The sequence below is a fragment of the Scophthalmus maximus genome, chromosome 10 (assembly GCF_022379125.1).
Source record: "Scophthalmus maximus strain ysfricsl-2021 chromosome 10, ASM2237912v1, whole genome shotgun sequence".
NCBI classification, from domain to species: domain Eukaryota; kingdom Metazoa; phylum Chordata; class Actinopteri; order Pleuronectiformes; family Scophthalmidae; genus Scophthalmus; species Scophthalmus maximus.
In genome coordinates this window covers 14996292-15023505 of record NC_061524.1, presented here as the reverse complement: position 1 = coordinate 15023505, position 27214 = coordinate 14996292, and the positions used below count along the sequence as shown (strand labels likewise).

The following is a 27214-nucleotide window of genomic DNA, read 5'->3' as shown; positions in this document are numbered from 1 at the left end:
TCCCGCTGACAGCTGTGTGTGTGTATGTGTGTGTGTGGGGGGGGGGCAAAACACAGAGGAGCTGGTGGGTTTAAGATAAAGTTCAGCCAAAGTCCCCAAAAGAAAACAGATAAAGGCTCTCGCGTCTACAAAGCTTTACACACACAGTTAAATAGTGTGCAGGCCAAGCAAAGTATCTGTTCAGCTAGTGTTCAACATGAGATACATGGTTGGATGTGCAGCTTTGCCTTCTGAAACAGAGCTTCCCCCTATTTGAATATACATGGTATACAGAACCCTGCAGAAGACTCGCCAGGTCAGTGACTTGTGGGAGACCCTTGATTCAACCGTTTTGCAAGCTTGTGGCACCATCTTGTGGCGAAATCCTTTATTGCAAATAAATATCCCCCGGCCGCACCACTTTCAGTGCTTCCACATTCGTCGTGACATCTGCCAGTCATGCTTTACACGGTTGTTCATTGGTCAAACGCTCCTGGTGCGTCTGCTGTGCCGAGTGTTTTCTTGAACTTTGACCCGACGGGGAACAGTGCAGCGATTGGCTCCGCAGATGCCTCTGGATTTCTATTGGTCAATCTGCTCACGCCCACTGACATTTTTTTTCTTCTTTTCCTCTCCCTCAAATCCAACTTGAAGGTGACAGTCCTCCCTCCGTCCCGTCAGCTGCTGTCCCGGTGACCGGTCGTCGCTTGTCCGCAGCCTCCGGGAAAAGAAAGACAGACAAACAAAACGTCAGCCATGTCGGTGTTTGGCGAGGTCCCTCAAGCCGCGCCCGTGGCTGTCTTCAAGCTATCGCAGGACTTCAACAACGACCAGTGTCCCGACAAGGTGAACCTCGGAGTGGGAGGTAAGTTGGTCCCCGGCGCGACGGTCAACTCCGTCCGCCATGGTAACGGTCTCCCGGAGCAACCGGCTCCCAGTTCCCCCTGCCTCTTCATTGAGGCCACCATGCGGTGTCAGGGGTCAGGGCTCGTTGGGGTTGGGGTTCACAAATCACACGAAGTTCCATCCACAATCTTTTAAACGACTTCTGCTCGTCGTTATATGTGAAATACAATGGCAGGGGAAACACTGTTATTCAGATAGCAGGTCCTAAAACATGGCTTTTCCTCCTAGTAATAATGATATCAGTGATCATTTCATTTCACACGGTACACACAATTCCGTTGTCTGTCAACGCAGAACTGTGGTCCCATACGAATTTGGATAAAGGTTAAACATGTAGACATTTATTTTGAACAGTCTCAAAGGTCAACAACACTAATTTAAGGTCAGTCTGACGTTTTTTTGTTATGATCAATAGCGTTATTAAGGACAGTTTGTACATACATATAACACAAATACACCTACAAACAACAAAAACATAATCAATAAATAATGAACAATTCATATTCCAGGGAATCTACAAAGTCCAGCAAGGGTAATCAATAGGCAGTCCAAATTCATGTCATCAACTACAGTTAGAAGAGTTCCAATATCCGTCATGGGAGTGTTGAGTATAGCTGCACAGTCTTCATGGAGTCCCAATATTCATTGATTTCATACTCAAACATAGGAAAGAATGGTTCAGAGCCCCTGAACTTACATCTGTGGATGTGATATTTAGCAAGCAGAAATAAAAGATTTATTATAAAATATCAGTCTGACGATCTGTCAGTTCAGTATTTGGTCAAACGGCGTCACAGTATCTTGACGGGTCACAACCATTGAGTTGGAGTCACAACTCCACCTGTGACGTAGCCCACAGCTCGTCATTACGGAAACATTGTCTGTAAGATGGTTTTTGTTTGTTATGTAAGGTTTACAGGCGTACTCCATTTTATGACGGCATTATATAATATTTATCGATGTGAGATAGCCACCCTGAGAAAACTGCGAGCGATAATGAAACTGATTTTTTTTCCCGGTCGATCCACACCAACTACTGATTACCAGGAGATGTGTTGATATTGTTTGATTGTTGTGTAACAGTGCAGCACAGGGGAACTCTGCACACTGTGCTGCTCTGCTGTGGACTGATTGGATTACTGCTTTCTCATCGGTGCACGAACAAGCCACTGACAGGAGGAGTTTAAATGTGTATCGCATTGTCCCGCTTCTGCCCTAATGGAAAGCAAACGGCACCTTTTACACCTCAGTTCACCTGTTTCTGCGTAAGTCTCATTTGAAACAGTAATCCTCGCTGCTCACTCTTTGCAAAGGAACAGCTCGGCATGAACAAGGCTGCCCGAGTCCCATGATTAGTATGGTAGGGTTGAGGCCTCATAATCCCCTTCTTTCTGCAAGACGTGCAGCACTGCAGATGGTGGGGCAGCTGGGAAATGTAGGCCGCACAGTGCCTAGTGGTACATCTATTAAAAGTCGTATCTGCCTTCCTGGTAGCTTAGCTGGCAGTGTGTACCACGCGTGAAGGCCACAGTCCTGACCGCAGCAGCCTCTCCCCTGGCCTCCGCTACAATGTCTCTACATCTGACAAAAGTTGTCCCTTCCTTGATATAATTAGATCCATAGAGAATTTATCAGCAACTATTCGACCTCTTAGCCAATTTTTCAAGCATTGATCTCAACAAGTAACTACTTTATTTTTCAACTTATTTGATAATTTGGGTTATCCAAGAATTCATATGAGGCTTTACGACCTTGTGATGTGTATTTGTCACTATTCTTCATTTCATTCATTAGACCGAATTATTCATTTATTCACCTGTTGGTAGAATAACCTGTAGTTAGGGTAATAGTTAGTTGTGGCCCTTGTCCCTTTTTAGTTCCAGATTGATAATTCATTTTTTGCAGTTGAGGTAAAATAAAGTCACCGTGGATGATATTTTAGCCAGATACCCACGAGTGAGCTTGTGAAGCAATGTGATGGTCTTTGTTCTGAAGGTATAAAGGTTTTTTGTTGAATACTTTAGTCCTTATCTGGTGGTGATATGGAGTTCAGTTGGTTAAAATCTAAACAAACAGGTGAAGCCTGCTACAGTATCTATACCATAGATTTTCTTACATAAGATGCGTAAAGCCTCCTAAAATGAAAGAATGCATTGAAGAGTACTGTTACTGCACTGTGTAAAACGTACATTATATGCATCTTAATGTGCGTCCATAAGATAAGTGAGACTTCATGGTTGCTTGCATTTTCCCTTGCAGCCTACCGGACAGATGAAGGCCAACCATGGATTTTGCCGGTGGTGAAAAAAGTGGAAAAGATCATTGTGCAAGATGAAAAGCTGAACCACGAGTACCTTCCCATTCTGGGCCTACCTGAGTTCAGATCCGCAGCCTCTAAGATTGCACTGGGAGACGACAGTCCTGCCATCCAGGAGAACAGGGTTCGTCAGCTTAAAGACCGTACAATGTTTTGGTTTCCAGTCTCATTACATTCAACCTAACTGTCTGTGTGTTTCCATCCCTCCCAGGTGGGAGCTGTGCAGTGTCTGGGGGGCACGGGTGCCCTGAAGATGGGCGCTGAGTTTCTCAGGCGTTTCTACAATGGAAACAACAACACCAAAACCCCCGTCTATGTGTCGGCACCCACCTGGGGTACACCCATGCAAACACACGAACAAGCAGTGTCGTAGCACAGGAGTGAAAATGAACCTGTTTGCTAGAAAGACTTTGATCGTTGAATCAACTACAGAGTTTTATACACTCACTACAGACGTTAAATTCATTGTCTGTGTGTGTGTGTGTGTGTGTTTTATTAATAGATCTGGATTTGTTATCAGTTCTGATTTAGGAAGCATTAATAAAACAATATTCTGGCTTGTATCCAGAGGAAGAATATTGTGATCATTGTTTCAGAAAATCACAATGCTGTATTTGCCAACGCTGGCTTTGAGGACGTCCGTCCATACAAGTACTGGGACGCAGAGAAGAGGGGCCTTGATTTGGCCGGTTTCCTTGGTGACTTGGAGGTAAGAGGACTCGGGTAGTAAATCATTTTGGTCGTTAGGAGTTTACAGTACCTCTCCTTCTTGTCTGTTTTCTACAGAGTTGTCCTCAACACTCCATCTTTGTCCTGCATGCCTGTGCCCATAATCCAACTGGCACAGACCCCACACAAGAGCAATGGAAGCAGATCGCTGAAGTCATGATGGTATAATACACGTACACACACAAAAAATACAAACCAACACATTGTCACCACTAACGCAAGTGTCGGTTAAAGCAGAACATAGTTTTGCCTGCTCAATGTTCATCACAGCATGATAATAATTTGATGTTTTGTCCTTTTCTTTTGTCAGAGGAGGAAGCTGTTTGTGTTCTTTGACTCAGCTTATCAGGGTTTCGCCTCAGGCAGTCTGGAGAAGGACGCATGGGCGGTGCGCTACTTTGTCTCCATGGGCTTTGAAATGTTCTGCGCTCAGTCGTTCTCCAAGAACTTTGGCCTCTACAGTGAGTGACCCGTGGGTGCATTGGGTTGTGCATCTTCGAAAAGTTTAGTAAAGAGTGTCCTCAATCACAATGACTCTTAAAGTCTTAAAAGTGCTTTATATGGCCTCACTTTGACAGTATAATAAAGGATTTGCCCCTTAATTTTCATTCTTGTGTAGAGAAAAACAGAGAAAACCATTCTCTTTGCTTTTTGTGTGGTTGAATTTCACATAGACATAAACCTAATGATATGTTAGGCTACTTACAACAGACTCATTCACATCTACGTACTAAAGAGAGGGAATTAAGTGAAAAATAATAATTTGAATCCACATTAAAATCCACATTTCATTTTCAAATGTCGAATTACTGTAGATAATTAAAACAGCACACACCTAACATATATTCAGAGATTAAAATGTTCACATTTAGCAAGTTATAGATTGTCCAGAGAGGGAGCTGGTTTGTCCTTGTCAGCGGTTTTACACATGCTAACATCTGCAATCAATAGGAAAGTTTGCAGCAGCAAACATGACATGTAGATAAGTCAACGCTGTCACCTACAGGTAAAGTTGTAGCTACGCTGTAGTGTGTTGTGTTTGTCCCCTCAGACGAGCGTGTGGGCAACCTGACCATTGTGGCTCGTGATGTTGACAACCTGAAGCGAGTTCTGTCCCAGATGGAGAAGATTGTCAGGACCACCTGGTCCAACCCACCATCTCAGGGAGCTCGCATTGTTGCCGCCACTCTTAACTCACCGGAGCTCTTTGCAGAATGGTCCGCACAAATTATCCATGAAAAGCATGAAGTGTAGCAGTCATAAATGTAATGTGTTCTGATGTAGAGATACCATTTTCCTTTTCTTTGCCTCCAGGAAGGACAATGTGAAGACCATGGCTGACAGGGTCTTGTTGATGAGGGCTCAGCTGAAAGCTAAGCTCCAAGCCTTGGGGACACCAGGGACGTGGGACCACATCACAGAGCAGATTGGCATGTTCAGTTTCACAGGCCTCAACCGTGAGTACAAACACTATATACACACAAATACACATCTTTATAGAAAGCAGTATATTTGGCACTGCAAGTTTCTGGAGTTAACACAAAAAATGTTCAAGTCAGCTGTATCTCTTTAGGGGAAAAGGTTAGCACCTGAAATGTTGTTTCACACTCACACAGATCTATACAGCATCTTTAAAATAGCACATTAATTATCAATAAACTTATTAAATCTGTTTTTTCATGGTGTATTTCCTGCAGCCAAACAAGTGGAATATATGGTGAAGGAGAAACACATCTACTTAATGGCCAGCGGTCGCATCAACATGTGTGGTTTGACCAGCAAGAACATCAACTACGTGGCCGAGTCCATCCACGACACCGTCACCATGGTCCAGTAGACGACTACATTACCCACATTTCTCAGCACATATTCCTGCCAGGGACAGTGTTTGTATCCAGCACATTTCCTGGAGCAAACATCTTATTTGCACAGATCAGATCATTGGCCCTGTTTCCCCCCTCCTTTTCTGTGTTTGTGCTAAGATAGGCTAAACACACCCAGGACCTATTTCTCTATTTTAGATATTGATCTTCTCATTTAATAACCAGCAAGACTGTGTTTTTCAAAATATAGGAACTATTCCTTTCGGGTAATTGTATTCATAATTTGTCCCCCGGCTCGTTGTGTCTTGGTCACCCATTTGCCACCGATTCCCCCCCCACCCCACAACTTGTTGTGTTCTGTTAGTGTATGTGTCATTAGCAGGACCTTAGAGAGGAAGAGCACATCAGTGACTGTGTTACGATTACCTCAGCAGTGTCGACTCTACGGTCCTAAAATGTGTAATGTCATACTGTAATGATTCATCCATTCCAAGGGTTAATAACACATTTCCAATTTGATTTTATTTAGACCAAAATGACACGATGTATCTTAAACAAGGAAGCAATTCTGACAAATGTGTTTACCACCTCTATCATGAACAAAGTAGCGGTGCTACGCCTATTGCTGGATCAAACGTGAATTAGAGAGGAGGGATCTCAGGAAGATATTTTTAACTTGAACTATGTAATTTATTAATGATGCAGTCTTCGACTAATTACCTCACTTTGAATCAGTATTTAATGGTGTGTTTTTCCTCCAGTTTGTATTCGGTGGCACGAACTGTCCCGACAGCTGTTGCGTGACTCCTCAGTGATCTCAGTGTTTTCTGCTGCTGGTTGAATGTTGGGATGTCTCTGGTTCAGGCAGGCACCCGCCGGTGAACGCTGCATTTGCACAGTGACCGTCTGTGCTATTGTGTAAGGGCCCTAAAGGCAATTGCACAAACAGACTAATGATCAACCAGTTTGTTTTTGCACCACTGAGGCACAGTACTCAATAAAGTAGTCTCACTGTTTCGCAAATGATCCTAGGCTGAAAGTGTCCTCTTAGAAGTTAAAATGACATGATCTAACTACTCTAATAAATAACTATAAATAGTACGTTTGATTTATTCTCATCTATTTGGAAGTTTATATGGATTTAAAAGTAAGATTCGTATTTATGCAGCAGCTTTCGCAAGCCTCTGTAGAAATAATTAGTTGTGAGTGACCTGAGAGAAAAATGAATCCAGTGCACACACTCTGTAGTTTGAAATAGACAAATATAAGCAGCAGAAACAAAAAAGTAGACAAGAATAATAGTTGTCAATTTATTTTTTAATTAAAATGTCTCTTATGCTCTGTCTCTTTGTATCTTTGGGCAACTTATATAATCATCTGAATTTTACTTTACAAAATGTGACTCTGCCTGTTTATCCCAAACAAACATCATCCATCAGTCCTCACAGCTATAAATATAAATCAGTGTAAACCGACTACAGAAAAAAAAAAGTCTCGGAGAGCCTTCAGCTGTGAGAGTTTCTGATTCACACAAATCCTCTGGCTCTGAGTCAGTGGACAGATCAAAAGACGTCCGCTTGTGTGTTCTGTGTATACAGAGGGCTCATGTGAATAGCTTGGCAGTGCAGTATCCTTTGTACTTCTATGGCCTCACCAGGCAGAATGAATTACATCGCTGATTGTCCCCAAACACCACCTCTCTGAGTGTGTGTGTGTGTGTGTGTGTGTTTGAATGGAGGTGGTGGCCTGACGTCAGCGTGCGTCATATCGCTTTCCTCTTTCACGTGTGTGTCTCTCTGTCTCATGGCAAAATTTCACAATACAGATAAGCAAAGTCCGATCTGTGCTCGCAGACTCACAATTCACAAAGGATCATATTAATACTTTATTATTAAGGATCCATTGTATCAATTCATTATTGCAATATATTTAATGTCTATAAGAATGGCTTTAAAGTTTTCCTCAGTGAGCAGCGTTCATGGCCTCCTCCATGCTCCTCTGTATGTACACTTACCTTTGACCTCACTTCCCCCTAAAGCCCCCACCCCCCACCATGTGTTAATAGTAACAGTTTAAACATTATCATTTCAGAAAAAGACTTTCAATTGCACCCTTGCTATTTCTCAATTCTAGAAATTACGCCTCCCATCTTTGTGGAGTTCATTTAAGATCTACAGCAGTGAAGGATTTCCCACACTGCACCTCTGTGAGGTGAAGTTAATGCAGATGGGTATCATCCTATTCATGCATCTTCCCCTGAGCATGCATATGGAAAAAAAACAGGGATTTCTACTGGGGAAGATTCTAAGGTAAAAGCAGCTTAGACAAACATGCAAATAGCAACTACTCTTCCTCACGAATACTCATCGATTTGCACCCCAAGTCCAAGAGATCCCAAAAAAACAAAACCCCATAGCTTATTTTTAAATGCTGTACACAGTGTTAGTGTCGGAACCTGTGAGAGATGAACTGTACACGGAAACGTGGTTAATATGTTGGCTCATGGTAAGAAGACAATTCAAATTCAGTATCAGTGTAATGATGCCTTGCACGTTCTACCAAATGCAATCAAAAGAGAGGCTAATGAAACTGTGCTAACATAGAGAGGGAGGGGTCGAGTGAACACTGAAGCTACAAATGCAGAGAGAGAACGTGTGTTTTAATGGGTAGACAGAAAAACAGAATGTGTGGAGGAAACGTGCATTTAAGTTACGAAAGATCGGAGAAGATGTACCTCTAAGGTGTCCCTCTAAGGACCTCTTACGTAACTCTTTGGACTCTTAGACCTTTCAAAACTCATTATTCTCTGTTTTATTTCCACATCTCTCATCTTGTGTGTCTGTTTGATGTTTTACCTTCTGTCTGTTTCTATATTTTCTTGCTTTTGTGATTGTCTGCCCCGCCCAGGAGTGTTTCACCTGTGTCCAATTATCTCTGCCTCCCTCGGGTGTCCCGGTACCTCTCTGTCAGTCTGTCTGTTCTGTTTCCCCCCGGTGTTTCCCCCTGTGCTCCTGTTTTGTTCCTGACATTTTTCTTTTGACGCGTTGGGAGTTATTTTTGTCTGTTCCAGCCCTTGTTGTCTTCCTCGTCTCATCTGTGCGCAGACTTGTCTGCATTTAGGTCGCGAATGAGATGGAATTACAACAGTATGTGGTAGTGTGGTGATGAATTCAAGCCATTTACAGTAAATAAGATGACATATGTTGCTCTCCTCAAATTACTTTTAGTAATTCTGGCACTTTGTATAAAAAAATCTATTAAGAAATTGTATTTTTTGTCTATTTCAGGTTCTTTTTTTTAAGTTGTGCGTTCCTCTCAAAACTTGCTGAGAGGTCAGTGTACAGTTGACAACAATCAGTCTTTCAGGCTAAGAAGGATTTATGGCTTTTAAAGATTAATTGTGTTCTTTTAACCAGGCGTAAAAATTGTGCTCTTGTCGAGAGGCTGATGGCGAGTGTGTCGGGTTGTGTTGGCAGTCGGCGGCGCCCCCGTGGCAACGTGAGGACAGTTCCCTGTGCAATCAGCATTTTTCAGTATTTGGGAACTTCCCCATAATGACACATAATCAAAACTTCTGTAGTCAATGTTCAAGTAAAGCAACAAGAGCCGTCTCGTGTGTTACGTAAGGACCAGGTTGAGCTTGACATGTAGCTTAGATGAGATGATTAAATGTTAACATTACGGATTGAACAACCATGAAAAGGTTACGTGGACCCCATCAACTGCAAAAACATGTGATTAAAACCTGTGGGGATCCATACAAGTCCAGTGTAAGGCTGGATTAATCCAATACTTAGTTGTGCAGATTTGTCCAAGTAGTCGTTTGAGGGATGGGGAGTCAGGCGGCGGTGGGACAGAGCGGGCCAGTGGGGACCTGAGAATCATCGGTAGCTACAGCAGATGGGATGGGATGGCTCAGTCTCCTGAGGGACGTGCTGCAGCGTGGAGGGAGTCTATGAAGTAGAGGTTATTTAGAGAGGATACCTGGCGGATGACAGGGAGGAAGATGTGTGCTGCATCCCTCCTCCTCAGCACCGCTGTGCTAACTTGTCACTGGTGGTTTCTCTGATCCTTCCTCCAAACTCTTCTCTCCGTCCCGAGACTTTTTCCTCCTCTTGTTACCTATGGAAACAGAGGACATGCTTGAAATTCAGGTCGCAGCCTCGAGCTGTGGCTTAAGTGTGGTCTCTAAATATTTCCTAAACGGTGTGTGTGACTGCTTTTAAACTGTACCTCACATCTGCTATTAACCGAAACAAGCTCAGCTGCACTAAGCAGCACAGCTACCGCCTCAAACGAATGAACAAAAATGAATCAAGTCGTCTCGTCTCCGAGCCGACGAGGTCAGTTCTGCGAGGAAGGAGCACGGCATTATCACCTGTTGCTAGGATACACCCCGGCGCTGTTGCTGAGCCCCGACAGAAAAGTTTGGGCACATTTCTGACGGCGTGTGTGGGCGCGCCGCCGCCGTCAGTGCGGTGACACATGGCTGACTCACTCAATTTACGCAATAGCTTCTTCCCGATGTTCTCCTCGGAGCTGGACAGAGACAGAGAGCTGATGAAGGGCGAGGCGGACGGCCGAGACTCCGTGGGCACATCTGAAAGAGAGCAGGTGTCGTGAAATAACCGACAGACCTGTCGTGATGCGTGCTGTAGGTAAAGAGCCTGCAGGGATCCATGTCCTGCAGGTGACAGGTCAAAGTTATCCCTTTCACACTAAAGCTGGGCTCATGTGATTTTCTATTAATCCCTGGAGCCGCTAGTTAAGCATGTTCAGCTTCTTCTATGAGAAAACCCATTGAATTATTACATGCAAACATTCAGATAAGTGTCCACTATTGATCAGTTTGTTTTGATTGTTTGTGTTTTTTTTAAATTTTCCTGTCAGGGAGCCCGGAGCAGCACTCACCATTCTCTTCATAGCTTTCCGGCCTGTCCTCGTGGATGTAGGGAATTTCATCCATGCGGAGGAACACGGTATCATTTGGGCTCCTCTGCCCATCGGATTTACTGCCTGTGAAGAGAGAATAAGACCAATCAGCTGAAACCCAGCCGCATTAACCGCTTAGCAGCAGCTGGTGTGTAACTCTGCCTGTAGGGGGAGGTAGAGAACTTGATATTTGCCAGCCAGCAGTAAAAAGTCAATCATATCAGTGGTGACCAAAAGCACCAGGTTTGAAATTCAAATAGAGGCGAGCAACAACCCGTGAAGGGGTGCTTCATGAGAAAAGTGTAGCGTTGTGACTGAACATGAAAACCCGACACTGGACACTATGGGACTCGACGCTGTCCTCTTATAGACAATCAGCAGAACCATCTGTCCAGCGATTTTTAGAAAGAAAGAAAAATGTCACCAACTCAAATATTCACAATCTGGGCTGCGTGTTCCGCTCAGTGTGAGACAGATGGTATGTGGGAAATCCTTTAAGCCTTGAAACCAGTGGGGATTGGTTGATGGCACTTTCGCACCAGTTTTGAGTGTTACCCACTATCCGTAGGATTCATTCTTCACCGCTATTGTAAAAATACAGTGGGAGAAAAGCTGCTATTTGTCTTCTGTGGTATTTCAATTATTTTCTTATTGGACCATTTACACGTGAGCCAATCAGGCAGAATAAAACGACATCATCTTGTGTGAAGCTCGACCTCCTTTTCCTTTGTTTTCTCATATTTTATTTTAAACCTTATTTCTGTTATCAAAATGGCTGGTATGGGTGTCTTTAGGGCTTTTAGCTGAATTTGATTTTATTGAACTTGTCAGTCATAAAGAGAATCAGACAGTTAGATTAATCATGCATTAGTCCTGTCAGACAGGGTTTTTTCTGCCCTCAGCCCACAAAGCCAATTCAATCAGTGTGTTTGACCCTTCGAACGTCCTCTTTCTTCCTCTTCAAAAGAAATCCCTACCAGTCCTACGAATCATTGAAATTCATATTGAGCCTCATGGAGCTTGATTGTCATTTCAATTTCAGTGGACTTGGCGTTGCTCGTCTCCACAGACACCGGCAGAAGGTGCAAAAGCAGAGTCATCAGAGTTACATGAAACATGTCAAATTAAGCAGCGTAAGTGTTGTAGTGCTCTAAGCAAGTGTCATGCCCGAGCAAAGGGCTCATTGAGGAAATCAAGAGGTAAATAAACAGATGGAAATTCATTTTTGAAGGACAATACTAATAGAAGGTGTTCATTTTGGTGCCCTAGGACAAATTATGACTGGGTGCCCTTTCTGAGAATATTGTAATGTATAAGGTGATTTTCATTTAATTACCACTATCATACATAAGAAATTTAGATGATTTTACATATACATTTTATATATAAGGGCAGCAGAGAGGCTATGAATGTAATGTAAATGTACTGGAGACATTTTACTGATCTTGCAAGAAATCTGTCTGTCTGTCACACACATGGGCCAAAAATGTGCAGTGGACATAGTTATGACCGTGATACGTTTTTATTAAACAGCTGATCATCGCTCTGACGTTGTCAATCACGACAAAGGCGTGTTGTTCTCCGGTTCACGGTTCTATACATACAGTATGTGCATTGAGGCTGTCGCTAGGCAGTATTTTGTCAACCTTCAAGTCAGTTTTTGTCAGTAATTGACAAACCAATTACATTTTCCCCAATTTACTACAAGAAAATGGTTCAAATTGCCAGCTTCTAGTGTTTGTAGTCGCAATTTTGTTACAAAGCTTCTGTACTACTTACGAACAATACGGTTTCTCTCATTGAGCCGGGAGGTGTTGCGAAGGGCGCCGTGGGGATGGAGATGTGCAAGGCGCGCCAGCCCCAGCCGAGTGTGTGTGTTGGTGAGGGGCAGGGCAATGCTGTGTGAGCGAGCCTCTGGCGCCGGAGGCCTCCCTTTACCGTCGGGATCCAGTGGGTCTGGTGTCAGAGGGGAGCTGTCGATCCTGGTGGCCATCAGGGCGTTCTGATAATGGTTCCTGGTGATCTGCGGCGGACAAAGAAAAAAAACTATTTACTCTCAGCATTTGATCTGCGTTGTGCCTCTGCCATACCATGTGGACAGGAGACGAAACATGGACTGAGGAGGAGAGGTGAAGTGAGAGGGCACATCCATCGTTCCAGGCTAAAATATTCATGGTTCAAATGGAGCACAATTATCTCCAGTGATTAAAGGAAAGAGGGCGTTTGGAGGCGAGCGCGGGAGACAGGATGTCTGCGTTCGGTCAGAACCAGGGACTGAGTCATATCAAAGGCAAACGCTGCAGCAGAGGAAGGGTTCCCATCTAGGGAAATTTTGAAGATTAAATTGTGGGAGCCTAGAAGTGCAGCTGTTCGCTTGTGCTTTTTTGTACTTTCAATGTGCAGGAAATTATACATTTAATTGCACTGTAATTATTACAATACAATGATATTGTGTGTCTGTGTTGTGTGAGTAGACATTTATGTTTGTGACCTTGATGATCTGCAGGTCTGTGAGCTGTCGGACGGAGTAGTCGGGTAAGTAGATCCCTCCTCCTGCAGCGAGCTGACCCACGCTGCTCCCGCTCAGCAGTGAATCTGATTGGTTCAGGCCGCTGCTTCGGGAGCTATACCTGTGACCTGAAGAGAACAGAAGAAGAAAACATACTCTCAGTTGGGTCTTTCACACGTGCGTCATCAAATTGCCCTTTACTTCTATTTTTTTTTCCCCATTTTAAAGAGTTATATCTCAATAGGCAGTCCCTTTGTACTTCCTTGACTCGACGCACTGCAGCTCTCTCGCTATTTTTTTATTCTACATCCAACATCTGTCTGATTTTCCGTAATCAAGGACACAAAGATGCATTGCATTTCTAAATTCACTCCAATCCAAATTAAAATATAGACAGTATTTTTTTTATGCAAAAAATATAGCATGACCATGTAGAACCATTTACACCACTATCTACTTGTGTAACGGCTCGGCTCATCACCAACAGTTCTCCAGCACACCATCCGCTCAGCAGCAGATACCGCAGCGGTGCCTAAACTCTCGGCCACTCTGGTGACTATTCCGATCTTTCTAGTGTATTCTTTGTGTGATCTGTTACGCTCCCTGCTCACAGGACCTCCACCGCCGGCCACGGCTCACCTCTGCCTGCTCACCTGCCGTTTTACTCCTGCCACGGCACGTTCACCATGCAACCCTCCGCCTCTCCACACCTGCTCCACCTCTACTTCAGTGAGTCAATGCATCCACCATTCACTCTCATCGATGTGAAATCAAGCCGAAACAACTTGTCCCTTTTATTGAGACAAAAATGTGAACATACTTATACATACTAATACTAATGAGGTTTATCATATGAACATACTAATGATAAATCTGCACCTCACATTAACTTTAATGAGATATGATCTCATTCTGTATAGCGACATGCTTTTAAAAATATTCAAGTTTAAATGACTTTGCTTACAAAACAGTACGCCACAATAATTTGGGGTGTTAGACGTAGAAGGTCCTCTCTATTCATTTTTATTCTGCATGGTTTCGAGCTGAGCACTGCTTATTAGCTGGCAAGAGATGCTGTTCTTGTGGAGCAATGACTCACACTCAGAGATTCCTTTTCAAGCAGTAACAGAAAAAACGGGTCTTTTGAGACGTCTTACTTCTGCAGTTGCTAAGGAGTAAATTCTGTCTTCTGTAATGTCCTTTGAAGGGATTTTCAAATGTTTAATGGGGTCATCCAAATTGCTTTAAGCTCACCCTGAAGATCGCACATGAGAGGGGGGGAGAGAAAGACAGGCTCTCTGCTTGCGATGCAGTCTTTGCAGGATTTCTTCTAATCCTGTGCAGGTCATGTCCTTCCACTGGGAAATTCTCTGAAATCACTTCTTTTAATTACTTACTTCCCACGGCTGTTGCCGCTGCTGCTGCTCTTGCAGGCTGCTGCTGCACAAACAGCGGGTGAGGATTGGACTCTAAAAACACTTCCACCGCCTGCACTGCAGCAGGCTTTAATGAGTACTATTGCTGAACTCTCCCTGTCACTCTCACCGCCATGCTCATTGTGAGTCCCCTAGAATTATTGAACCATGTGGCTCCGTGTGCACACTGACTTACCAATAGGCAGCTGAGGGATGAGTGCTGGCATGCCGTAATAGGAAAATGCTCCGTTTTCAAAGCGGAGAGCGTCCTTTCCGATCTCTACCTCCACTCGCCCCTGCAACATTAACAGAGCCATTTACTGCACATGCACAGTGTCTGAGCTCTGTGCTCATGGTGTGAGCACTGAATTGACTACTCATCCAATGGAGCTTTTTCATTCGAGGAAATATGCAGCCACAACACAATAATTGACACAGCACCAAAGTAGATTCACATTAGGCGAATTAACACATTTCATCTTTCACAACCTTTCCGTCAGTTTTGGATTCACCTGCAGGACGAGGACAAAGTAGTCGACAGGTTTGCTTCTCTGGAAGAGGTAGTGTTGAGCGGCGTGTTTGTTCTTGGGGTTAAACTTGAGCTCCTGCAGAACGCTGGGGTGCTTGATGAGACGCAGCAAGATCTTCTCTGAAAGGTGACAAGGCCTGAAGGGCTCCACCTCTACAGGACAGATTCACATAGACACACAAGCGCAAACGCACACACACACACGCACACCAAAACAAGAGTCAGAGCGAGAACACAAAAGTCCCCGCCACGTGTCCATATCCTCGTTTTATCTTGTCATCCAATGTTCACGAATATTCTGCATACAATACACACACACACACACACACACATACACACACACATACACACACACTAACACACAGGCAATGCTACCTGTAGCCAGGAAGCGATGAGTTGCGAGCAACAGCTGCGGCGAGACCTTCACCTTCATCTCGTTTTCTGCCAGTTTGAAGATAGAAAAGTCCTGTAGTTTCCTCTCATGGTTGGATACTCGCCTTTTATTCCGATTGTCAGCTGTTGTGTGGTGCATGCACACAAAACACACGCAGATTGCAAGTCACATAAAGGGCCCAGTCTATACACTGCAGATATCACATATTACATATATGCTCCTGTTAATACCGTTTTCTCTTTTTTTGCTATACAACATAGCCCACATAAATACAGGATCCCTGTGCACTACAAGGAATTAGCAACTAATTAGAAGTGCCAGTGACCTTTACCTATGCTTCATGCTAACGAACAATGCAGATGAATGTCTAGACAGGATTTCTCCGAGTGAGTTTATTTACAGATGCAGGTAGCTCGAGATTATCCAGTGCTGTGCAAACAAACCTCTCATTGATAAACGGACTTATCCTCCACAGATGAGGGGAGTATTAATATGCTATATGCTGTTAAATGCATCATAGCCGCCGCAGGAACAGCTGGTGCAATAAATGCCTGAACGGCAAAGTCTGTACAGATTAGCTCCTCTGTGCCACGCACACGCACACGCACACGCACACATAATTATGCACATCCAGGCACACACAGAAACCACCCACACAAGTGCACCTATGACAGAGGCTGCTTCACACACTCTGCATGTGATAAAACTGTAGCACTATTCAAAATGTTATGTTCCCTTCTCCCGGCAGCAGGCTTTTTTTTCAGAAGCGTATAACAGTTTTTCTTTTGGCATGCAAATAGTAAAATTCAGTGTGAGGCAAGAAAGTACAGAGCAGATATGGAATGGAATGGAGGGGCTTTGGCATTTGAATTCCTCTCCGCCGAGAGTCGCTCCAGCCAATTAAAGATGAGAGGATTATGGTGATTATCTGTGAGACTGGTTTGTGGGACATTTATGCACATTATTTAATTATGCAACAGCAAGGAACAGCAGGGGTGAGATGGTGGGATCAATAGATTAATGAGACATCAGAGGAGTAGAGAGAAAGTAAATTCCTAAAGTACCTCACTGCAATTCTACTAGTCAAACCCCTAAAAATGACTGTATGAATATAAGCTATTGAATTGAATATTTTCCAGTGACGTTGTGGAGCTGAACAAACTCTGTCTGCTGCTGTGACAGACTGAGAGAAAATCTATTCAGTATGGGGGCTAGAAACAAAACAACATTGATTCGTAGCTAATGCATCAGCAGTGCTTCGTAACCGGGCATGTTGACACGTCATACGCACTGTACAGGTCTGTCTCGTCCACGATCTCAGACTTGATGATTTCTTCGATGACGTCCTCCAGGGTGACGATGCCCATCATTTCGTAGAAGGGGTCTCCCTCCCCCTCACTGTTCACCCTCTGCACCACGGCCAGGTGGGATTTGCCTGCATGTATCCGGGAAATAGACGGATGAAATCAAACGCGAGCTCGTGCTAGTAACGGCCCGTGAAGCAGGTTGAGACGCAACGTCACCGGATAAAAATAACATGAGTCAACAGCCTCCGACGGGACGTGTGCAGTCGAGGTGAAGATCAGCACTAATGTACACCAACTGGAGCTGACAAGCTATAAACACAGGACAGATCTGACTTAGGGCTTGAATATGAAATTGTCTCTATGTCGGGACTGCCCTTGCCTGTGTGCATCTGTGTGTGTGACTCAGACAAGAAGTGAGTGGACATTGGAGGATTAGTCTGGAGACACTGGAACAGTTTGGAAGTCTTGCCGTGCTTATGTAAACACTGCGATTACACAATCAGTCTGGGGGAAGCCTGCATCTGCCCGAATACACTGCCCATGCTGCTGCCAGCTCTGTAGACACACATACCGAACATGCACACAACACATACACACACACAGACACAACACAGACACACTTTACACATCCGTGAGCAGGCCCAGCGCTCCCACTCGGTCTTGCGTTTGGCTGAACACACCACGCCTGCCAGATACGCAAGGACACAACTCGCCAGCAGCGCCTCTGCCCGAGTCGATTAAGCGAATGTGACAAGGAATCAACGTCGCCACGGAATTCCAACCTCCCCGGAGAGCAGGACAAAAGGGCCTTGACCGTCGCACTTGTTGTGAACTAGTTTTTTTACATGTAGATTTCTTTTTATCTTCAATTTAAATTTAAATTCCTCATTTAAAACGAATCAACTATTGTGGATGAGTATGCATTTACTGTATACTTTTGCTTTGTCAAAATTGATTCTGTCGTCGGTTCTCCTGTGTCACTGCCTGAGTCAGCATGACGACAACGGCGGTTATCTAACCGAACTAGAACACAGATTTCAACAGTCTCCGTCCTCACTTTGAACAAAATCAGTGAGATGGGCCGATTTAGGGGGATCACTGCCAAGGGATCAAATGGATCAAATGCTTTAATCCACTGCGACAAGAAGAAAAAAACCAAAACCCCGATTGACTGACAGACACACAGACGGCCACCTCCCAACATGAAACACTGGCTGTGGGAGCGTGGCCGAGATGGAGAAGGTTTTCCTCAGCGCTCAGGTCAGCTTGTCTGAAGAGCTCAGGTGAGTCAGAGGTGGAATTTGCCCTCAGCTGCTGATGTGCCATGTGGGGCACCGCATTACATCATTCGTATGTTACATAATACTCTTCCACAAGGGCACACACACACACACACAAGCAGACGCAGACCCGCACGCACACACACAAACGCACACTCAAACATGCCCCGGGCGAATACACGGGGTCCGCCAAGGATGTTCCTATTTCAAATGTCTCCGCTCCGCCACTTTTCCCAGGCTCCTCCACTCTGTGTTTGAACCCCGTGTGTTGTTTCTAGAACAGGCATAATAATGACAATGCGTATTATGTCTGTATATTTTTGCCTGTGTTTCCTGCAAACATTGCAGCCATACAGTGCATAGAAAGAATTTCATGCATTGTTTATATCTCTGCAGCTGCTTTTGGTCTATAAAATGATAATGGCTGCCTTCTCTGATTTTGTTTTGTTTGAGCTCAAAGTTTAGATTTATCTTGTGTATTTGCTTAAAATCATGACCAGAGCTGCGTGCAATGGTAGAAAGAGACTCAAAACGTTTACTTAAAGCCTTATAGTCATATTTCCTTTACCCCTACAACTTTCATTGGCATGCGATCATTAATTAAAGAGATTGCCAGACATAATTTTGCACAGCATGATCACAGTCCTCAGCTTATGCTACTGACATTTCCATCCTTCCACCTAACACTGACCCCCCCCCCCCCCCAGTGAGACATCCCCGCCCTTCTCTCTGAGACATCCTCACAGCTTCCAGCCAGGCTTCCTGGGCAGCAGGAGTCTTTAATCCATGAGAGCGAAGTAGGGGGGGGGAAATGCAAGAGAGGAAGGGAAAAGGTTGGAGCTGAATATTTTATGGTTGCTCTGCAGGCTTGGATGGCGACGACCCACTGAGAGGAGGAATCTTCAAAGTCACTGCAGGCTGACAATTAGTGTGCACACAAACAAGCTCAAGGTGACGCCAGACCCGACCTTTCCACCTTATCAATAAATTATCATGAAACACTCAAATGGTCAGGCCTGAGGTCATGGAATCCCAAAGCTGTCACTCATAACGCTGAACAATTTGAAGACCTGCTGAGGTGTTAGCAGTCTGATTCATGATCCTGCCAAAGTCCCCACTGTGTCACCTTCCACACTCCGAATGGACGACTGCTGACTCCGACCGACTATCTATCCCGCTTCCTTTGTCAATGAAAAATAGTTAGCATCTTACTCCCCACAGCACAAACCAATGCCAATTAAATCCTTATGCAACATTTGATCCAGTATAGCCTCGCATACAGTAATGTCTTCATTTTTACCTTGTGAATGTCAGGGGAGAAGTCTGAGCTGTTTGCTTCAGAGCATCAATTCAGAATCATATAGTCGCTGTTATTGAATGGGCTCCCTGGAGAGAGGCGACACACTTTAGCTCAGTAGTGAACAGATGCCGCCACTGCATGTGTATGAGAGACAGAGTGCTGTAAATAATGAGTGAATGTGCTTATCAGATACAGATGTGTACGTCGGGGAGCGAGAAAGCAGTGATCTTCTTTGCCTGCGTGAAGGCAAACGCAAGCCGAATTGACTGTTGGAACAAGACAAGGGGAGATAAGCAGTGGTGGTGGTGGGGGCAGATTAACTTCACAGAGTTGTTGCCTTGGGAAAATTACTTTCACTACATAAACTCTTAAACTGGTTTAAGTTTAAGTGTTTAAACTTAAACTCTTAAACTCCAAAAACCCCACTTTGGTCCTTTGCAGCCTCTAACCTCTGGTTGAACCACACCCACTGTGTGACACCAGATCAGATTTCACATAAATGCTCTACTGTCAAGCCCACTGTGAGGCAACAGATGGACGACTTATGCACTGGGGTTTTTTAGTTGCACAACCACTTCAATGGAACTCCTGGGTATCAGAAGGTGTAGCCTCGAACCCGCTCCAAACCTCATTGACTCAAAGGTTAACATGCAACAACAACAACAACAACAACAACAACAAAGGACTCACCTCTCTTGAATTCCTCCAGCATCACATCCAGCTTGGTGTCGTTGAACACGCAATGCATGGGGTGCTTGTAAAACTGCGTGATCGTTTTCAGAGGAGTGCAGTCGTCGGGATCCACGAAGGCCAAGTCTTTCACGAACAGGATGTCCACGATGTTGGACCTCTCGTTCTCGTAGACCGGGATCCGGGTGAAGCCGCTCTGCATCACGTCGGACATGGTGCAGAAGTCCAGCGCGGCGTCTGACGACAGCATGTAGCAGTCGGACAGCGGGGTCAGCACGTCCTCCACGGTCTTGGTCCTCAGCTCCAGGGCCCCCTGGATGATGTTGAGCTCCTCCTTGACCAGGTCGTGGTACGGGTCCGTGACGCGCAGCATGGCCACCAACTTCTCTCGGGTGTAAAAGCTGCTGATCTCCTGGTGCAGCATGATGTCCAGAATCTTGGATACCGGGTAGGCGATGGGGAAGAAGACCAGCATCAGCAGGCGGGTCGCGCAGAGGGTCTTGGAGGCGATGGCGAGACTGTGCCTGGACGCTAGTGAGTGTGGTAAAATCTCGCCGATGAAGAATATCCCCAGAGTGCAGAAGGCAGTGGAGAGGGCGGTCATGCCTAAAATCTGGCACATCCACACCACAAAGCATGTGTTTGTCAGCACGTTGCCCAGCACCACAGTGCAAAGGATGTAGTTGCCGTGTTTACGCACTGACTCTATTTTCCGTGCGTATTTCTGCTCCTTCTCGGTGCCGCTGTTCTGCAACACCCGCAGCTCCACGGGGTCCAGAGCCAGCATGCTGATGTTCAGACCGCTGCAGAGCGCCGACAGCCCCAACAGGAGCACCGAGACACCCGCCTGGAGCCAAACATCCGCCCCCGGAGGTCTCTCTGCCACCGCCAACCAGAAGTCTTTGGTGCTGAAATGTTCCCATTTCACTCCATCGAACGCGCACATGGAGTAGTATTTGATCGCCTCGCCTCTGCGCAGGTCTTTGGCGAGCAGCTCCACCAGAACTGAGTTGTGACTCGAGGTGGATGTGAAGGAACCCAGCAGCTCAATATCAGAGCTCCGGGCATTTTCCTCTTCGCACGGGTTCCCCCCGGACCGGAGCTGCCCGTCCGGTTCCTCGCTGTCCCCACCTGGTTCCTCTATGAACGCAATCCACGGAGCTGCAGGTGCCGCGTCCGGTCTGCCGCTGATGTTCGGGCTGTTGGGACGCTCCGCAGCTGCGGATGCGGAGTAGTAAACCCTCAGCATGAAGCGCGTGCCCTCGGTCGCCCTCAGTACCCCATCCTGCACGGACAGCTCCCCGCTCTGGGTATCCTCCGGCCGGACGCCGAGCAGCGCCGCCGTCGGGGCCGGCAGGGAGGAGAGGGTGACGGTGAGGACGAGGAGGGAGAGCCGGCGCGGATGCAGGATGCAGCACAGGGCATCCGCAGCATCCGCAGCCATCATGCTGAATGAACTACTGAAGGACACGGGAGAAGTGGGTCACGTGGTTTGCGGATGGGATAGATGGAGCAGCTGGGTGGCCGTATCCATGATAGAAGTGCTGGGTATGATACGGAGAGAGAGAGAGAGAGAGAGAGAGAGAGAGAGGCACCAGAGCCGTTAAATATACATGACATCAGTGACGTAAGCCTGCCTTATTTGTTCTTTCTAAAAATAGAAAGCAGGAAATGCCCAATCATGAATTATTAATATGATTCACGCGTGACCAAACTACACTTACAAACGACAAGTATAGAAACCCCATTTGAATGTAACTTTCCACCAATATCAAACAACAAAGTAAAACAATAATGAAATTAAAACTAAATAAAAGCGAAAATACGTACAGTGAAAATCATTTACAGCCTCGCCACAATATAACGTAGTCCATATATAGATGCAGTAGCAAAGTTTTGTTTGTGAGTGATCCGTGTTAGTTTTGGAGACGAAAATAATACACATCTACTACACAAGGTGCATCACCCCGCCCTGTCTCGATGTCCCCACTAGATGGCGGCATTATCACCCGCTGCAGCCTGCTCTTAAAAAAGTATCCCGCTGGACTTCAAGACTCTAATAACACACGAGATAATGTGCGAAAGATTTATTTTTCTGTCGTAAAAAAAATACCCAGCTGTTTTTGGATCCGCGTCCCTTGACAAATAAAAAAACGATTATTCTAATCTCTAAAATATATTTCAAAAGAACTTGTTTTGATCTCGCAGCTTTGGGGCTGTCACATAAAAAAAAAAACTTTATATGCCATGAAATGTAGTGCACAAGACCGATCTATTAATAGGACCCACACAGATGATGCACAAATGTTAATCTCGCAGACGAAATGATAATGTAGTATCAAAAAGGTCAGAATAATTCACCTAATTCCATTTCGGAAAATAGGAACATTTTATTATTAGTAGTAGTAGTAGTAGCAGGATTAGTATTAGTATTATTATTGTGGTTATTATTAGTATTATCGTCATCATTATTTCCAGTTAGTCGTAGTCCTCGCACAGTTGAGCTCGAGCCTCAGGTTGTCGGTTTGTCACGAGGTGTGAAACTGAAGGCGAGTCGTGCCAAGTCTTAAACACTAACACACTAACACACCAACACCGCTCTCTGCTTCCCATCAGCCACACATCCGCAATAAAAGTTGGGATAAAAAAAAAGGAAAGAAGACACTGCACACCAACACAAACAATAGTTGCCTGGAATCACCAGTGAAATAAGAAGAATCCCTTCGTACCGCGCCACATCACATCGGGGGGACAGATGGACACCACGCAGGTGAGGATCTGATGTTTTACAATCAAAAAACTGGTTCCTTTCTCTCTTTTTTTAAATCGCAGAATATATGCTTTTAAACGGTGCCTGTCCTCGCGTTGGAACATTTCTGTCGTTACATAAACTAAGATATATTACATGTTAATTTGGCTGGTGTAATAACTGAAACACACAACTTAATAGAGAAGGTCAATGGTTATCCCCATCAAAACATTTCTGTGTGTTTAACTTAACTTGGCCTCCATAAGCCTCGTGCAGGATGTTCTGGTGGAATTTTAAAATAATTGCTGGTGTATTAAAAGCTCACCTGGTCCCACTGACACGTATTTGTGACTTGGTGGATTACAATGATAGCCTGTAATTAATTCAGTGTCCAAATCATATAATATGCCTGCGTGACTCTCATAACAAATCCGCAAAAATAAAACCCAGAATTAATTCTATAGGTTTAAATGAAAGCAACGAGCTCACGTACAGTATAGAAGCAGCCACGTAGAGTTCCCTCATTTTCTCGTGCTGGAAATCCACATTCACATCATAAACCTGGAAATGTCAGGGGGAAGAATTATGCTTGTTTGTAGAACGTATTTATTCATTCAAGACCAACCGTGTTTTCCCACCGATCATATTTCACGAGAAGATTTCCGTTCGAGCAAAGGACTATGAATTATGAATTGAAAGTTGGGGAACAACACTGCCAGAATCCACAAAGTTGAAGGTTTTAGGCTTTGGGCCTTATCTCGTATTTATCATACCTGTTTATCCCTGTTTGGAGTTCATTCGGGTCCTGCCGAGGAGCCAGGTGTGTCAAGAGAATTTGTCCAAGCAAAAATAAAAATAAAAATAACCCTTTCATTTAACGTCACGCTGGTGCAACAAACGATAAACTGTCTATATGGAATATTGTACAAGTCAAAAGCAAATGCTCACACACTAACCCGCCCTGAAGCTCACATAGGTAAACATTCCATTTCCTTCTTTAATTTCATATCATTATTGGTGTTCCGTTATAGGGTAACGTTTCTGTTTACTTTGCTTTTAGAAAAAAAATATCCAGCAAAAATCGTAACGATGACGTGCTAATGTCCCACAACGGCAGCTTAAACATTTTAGCGCTAATTCGACTCCAAGCCTTCGGATACTTAAACGCCTTATTCTACTGCAAACAAGAACTTTGGTTCATATTGAAACCACATGTTCAATGTGACGTCGAACTGAGCCAAAAAATAAAATTGGGGGGGGGGTTTCTGCTGATCTGGTGTATGGACCTCTGCTTACAACAGGATATGACATCTCGATAAAAAAAATACAAATAAAGCAAAGGTAATGCTCGCTTACATGAGTTGTTCAAGATTCTGTGCCACGTCGCTGTGTCCCAAGTGTCTCTGACTATAGTGACCCCGAGCTGCTCCACCGACCAGCCTCCCCATGTGCTGGAGGATTACAGAATGATCTTTACAGATGCTTTATTATAAAAACGCGCCCTGCTGGATTATTTTAAAGCGTTAAATGGAAAACCTCCCGTGCGTAAAACCTGTCCTGTTAAACACCTTGGAAGTGTTTGCGGTTTGACGCATTCCTGTGTTGTTGGGTTTTTGTTGTTGTTGTGGGCCGGAAAGGAAAGATTTAAACGGGGCTTTGCTCGCGATACGTTCTCTTCACGTGCACTTTTCTCATCTGTGAGACAGCGGTGACCTTAATCGACCACCTTCTCCCCGTATATATACGTCGTGCGCCCGAGGAAAAAAACTTTGGGAAAAGTGCACAGTGTTTTCGGTGTGTTTCTGAGCACGACGGTGCCCCGAGAGAACATCTGGAGAGCGACGTCATATAAAGAGTTTTTATAGGTGAGCTCCATGTGTGGGAACTTAAATCCCCAAATTGGTTTTGAGCATTTTTTGAAATAGGGCCAAATGTTGCCATCTCCAAATGCCATTGGTCTTAAGAAAATGAGAAGAAGAAGTTCCCATTGAACTGTAGCCTGGGGATTGTTGTGGGCCTATAACAACACACATTTTCTGCTGGAACACTTCACTTACAATGTGCAGTGTTCCGAAAAGTAAGTGCCACGGTGACCTTCACTCACTGATCCTAGAACGATGTGAAGCTGACTTTATGCCGTCAAAATTAAATCGGAGTGATAAATTTTAGGATTAGGTACATTGAACTTTAACTTTATCCCAGGCCTTTTTGCAATCTTTAAATGCGCCGCTAACACGCGAAGGAGTACATTCTTTTCATATGAAAGTATGTTTTAGTCTCAATTGTTTTTTTCTCTCCATCGAATGGATACCGATCTTTCCATTAATTATAGATTTCTGTCTTTTTCAAAATGAATAACTGGTGTGTCAGCCATATGGCGTTCTCGTTATTTTTTTTTGTTAAAGCCTATAAAACTTTTTATTCATCATCACAACGACCCTAATAACAAGAAGACCAAATATATGCACATTCACTTGTTGATATGTGTTTCACTTTCTTGTTGGATTCAAGTGAGCTTTTCTAAAAATCGTTTGTTTCTTTTGTTGTAATATCTCCCTTTCTCTCTCTCTCTCTCTCACACACACACACACACACACACTCACACACACACACTCACACACACACACACACACACACACACACACACACACACAGGGAGACATTTTTAGAAACATTGTGAATTGTTTAATCAGAAAAACGCTTCTATGTCTTAATTTTTTACTAGACCACACACCCTCACCTCCTAATGATTACATTGTTCGCCATATGAGCTGAGAAAACTACTTCGGGGATGTTTGCACTCATACCTCAGAGAACCTTGGAGGGGCGGTGCTGCCTCCTCTCCTCCTGCCAGCTTCTGGCTCTCACAACCGGGAAGGCTGGCTCGGGGCGTGCGCTCTTGTGAGCAGCTCCCCCCCAAAAAATACGTCGAGGGGCGGGGGGGAAGAGGGGGTGAGACAACTCGACAGCGAGACAGGAGCAGATCGATGTGACCAGGGGTAAAGAACCACAATCGAACTTTGAGGCGGCAAAGTTCCTTTAGTTGTATTTTTTTTAATTTAATTTTAAATATTAAATCTTCTTGTCACAATCAAACCTCATTACGCACAGTTGATCCTCCGGCTCTCCGGTCCGAGAAGATGCCCAAATCCCCACCGTGCGCGTTCCCGTGGTCCTCCATGTGGATGGCATCTTTGGCAACTTTGATGGTGCGGTCGGTTCTCTCTTCCTCCTCCTCCTCCTCCTCTGCATATCAGAGACCTGCGGCGGGCGGCAAGCGGCCGGGATTCATGGAGAGGACGCTGGTTCTCCTGGACGCCAACACCCGCAGTCCGATCAGAGTCCTCAACGACAACTTCCTCTCTCTACAGCTGGACCCATCGATCATCAAGGACGGTTGGCTGGACTTTTTGAGGTACCAAAGAGCGTTCCTATGTTACTGATGGCACCAAAAAAAAGCTTTTATACATTACGCACGCAGCCACGTTCTATAAATTGCCACGGAGTGAGCCTTACGTTTTGTCCCCACTCGGGGCACGCGGCGTTTCCAAAGATCCACCCTACTCTAATGATTTCTATCGAGACTGAACCAGTGCAGACCTTTCAGGTGGTTTTATTGGGTTGTATGAGAGGTCATCGGATTTGGGTTTGTCGCTGTAACTGTTCACAAAGTGCGCGCAGATCCAGTGCGAGTGGTAACACTGGACACAACTGTGGGCCCCACACCCGTTTAGTGTCTGTGTCACAAGTTATTAAATCTGGTTTTGAGGTTTCAATATTTTTTCTTAAAAACCTCAAAAATCCCTTGTGTCTAACGCCAGCCATATTGTTTCAATATATCTTTTTTAATAAAATGAATAGTGAATTATTGTCCCCCACTTTCATTCATTTTTGTGACTTTTCACTTCAGTGCATTTCTTAGAATAGTAAAACAAAAACGTTTCACTGTAGACAGTATGCAGACCATACAGCTCGCACACGTTTTGACCATATGAAACATGACATTTTGATATTCAAAACCTGGCAAAATAACCCTGCAGATTCCAAGTTTATTCTAAAGTCAACTGTAAATCACAACAGTGTCCAGAACCGATGGCTCGCAGGTGCTGGGGCGGATTGAGAACAGCGTCATGAACATTGTTTAGTTCAGCATCTAAATCACATTGAACCGTTTGTCAGATCATTGTCAGATAGGTTCTCCTGAAGATGATCTATGGAGCAAAAAATCACACCATTTTCCACAGTACATTTCATAAACCGGAAACTTGTGGACAAGAAGTGAGCATATTTCACTTTGCATGTGCCCTGTCCTTCCCCTGACAATGAAGATATCCTATCCACCAGTTATCTCTCTG

The 27214-nt window shown here is 44.7% G+C and overlaps 3 protein-coding genes across 5 annotated transcripts in view; 2 read left to right on the top strand and 1 right to left on the bottom strand.

The window, feature by feature from the left end:
* The first annotated feature begins 603 nt into the window (after positions 1-603).
* On the top strand, positions 604-6855 carry got1 (glutamic-oxaloacetic transaminase 1, soluble). The gene is made up of 9 exons (XM_035606544.2): positions 604-844; positions 3145-3326; positions 3414-3537; positions 3799-3911; positions 3989-4093; positions 4242-4392; positions 4983-5148; positions 5246-5388; positions 5629-6855. The coding sequence occupies exons 1-9, from the start codon at positions 736-738 to the stop codon at positions 5766-5768; spliced, it is 1233 nt and encodes a 410-aa protein (XP_035462437.2). The 5' UTR covers positions 604-735; the 3' UTR covers positions 5769-6855.
* A 195-nt stretch (positions 6856-7050) lies between these two features.
* On the bottom strand, positions 7051-21702 carry LOC118284007 (metal transporter CNNM1). Of its 2 annotated transcripts, XM_035606543.2 has the most exons (10): positions 20111-21702; positions 16825-16968; positions 15515-15655; positions 15123-15292; positions 14807-14906; positions 13178-13323; positions 12466-12709; positions 10666-10770; positions 10253-10354; positions 7051-9876 (listed from the first exon to the last, which is right to left on the bottom strand). In XM_035606543.2, the coding sequence occupies exons 1-10, from the start codon at positions 21555-21557 to the stop codon at positions 9797-9799; spliced, it is 2679 nt and encodes an 892-aa protein (XP_035462436.2). In that variant the 5' UTR covers positions 21558-21702; the 3' UTR covers positions 7051-9796. The 2 variants fall into 2 exon arrangements, with proteins under 2 accessions (XP_035462436.2, XP_035462435.2); XM_035606542.2 differs by having other exon boundaries at positions 7051-10354.
* A 4073-nt stretch (positions 21703-25775) lies between these two features.
* hpse2 (heparanase 2) overlaps positions 25776-27214 on the top strand; it is a 52047-nt gene continuing 50608 nt past the window's right edge. Inside the window, exons 1-2 of one of the 2 annotated variants that reach the window (XM_035606336.2) lie at positions 25776-25858; positions 25971-26274. In XM_035606336.2, coding sequence (XP_035462229.1) covers positions 26000-26274 — 275 coding nt within the window. In that variant the 5' untranslated portion in view covers positions 25776-25858; positions 25971-25999. Of the gene's footprint in view, positions 26275-27214 lie in introns of both variants that reach the window. The other variant, XM_035606335.2, reaches the window with a different exon arrangement.

What these genes read in the sequence shown, in the direction of transcription:
- got1 (XM_035606544.2), top strand. Translation starts at nt 736, where the DNA reads ATGTCGGTGTTTGGCGAGGTCCCTCAAGCCGCGCCCGTGGCTGTCTTC. An exon ending in TGTGTCGGCACCCACCTGGG is followed by an intron (nt 3,538 to 3,798) that starts GTACACCCATGC and finishes TCATTGTTTCAG; the next exon opens with AAAATCACAATGCTGTATTT. An exon ending in AGATCGCTGAAGTCATGATG is followed by an intron (nt 4,094 to 4,241) that starts GTATAATACACG and finishes TTCTTTTGTCAG; the next exon opens with AGGAGGAAGCTGTTTGTGTT.
- LOC118284007 (XM_035606542.2), bottom strand. Translation starts at nt 21,557, where the DNA reads ATGATGGCTGCGGATGCTGCGGATGCCCTGTGCTGCATCCTGCATCCG. An exon ending in ACTTTGTCCTCGTCCTGCAG is followed by an intron (nt 14,907 to 15,122) that starts GTGAATCCAAAA and finishes TTAATGTTGCAG; the next exon opens with GGGCGAGTGGAGGTAGAGAT. An exon ending in GGAAAGCTATGAAGAGAATG is followed by an intron (nt 10,355 to 10,665) that starts GTGAGTGCTGCT and finishes GCTCTCTTTCAG; the next exon opens with ATGTGCCCACGGAGTCTCGG.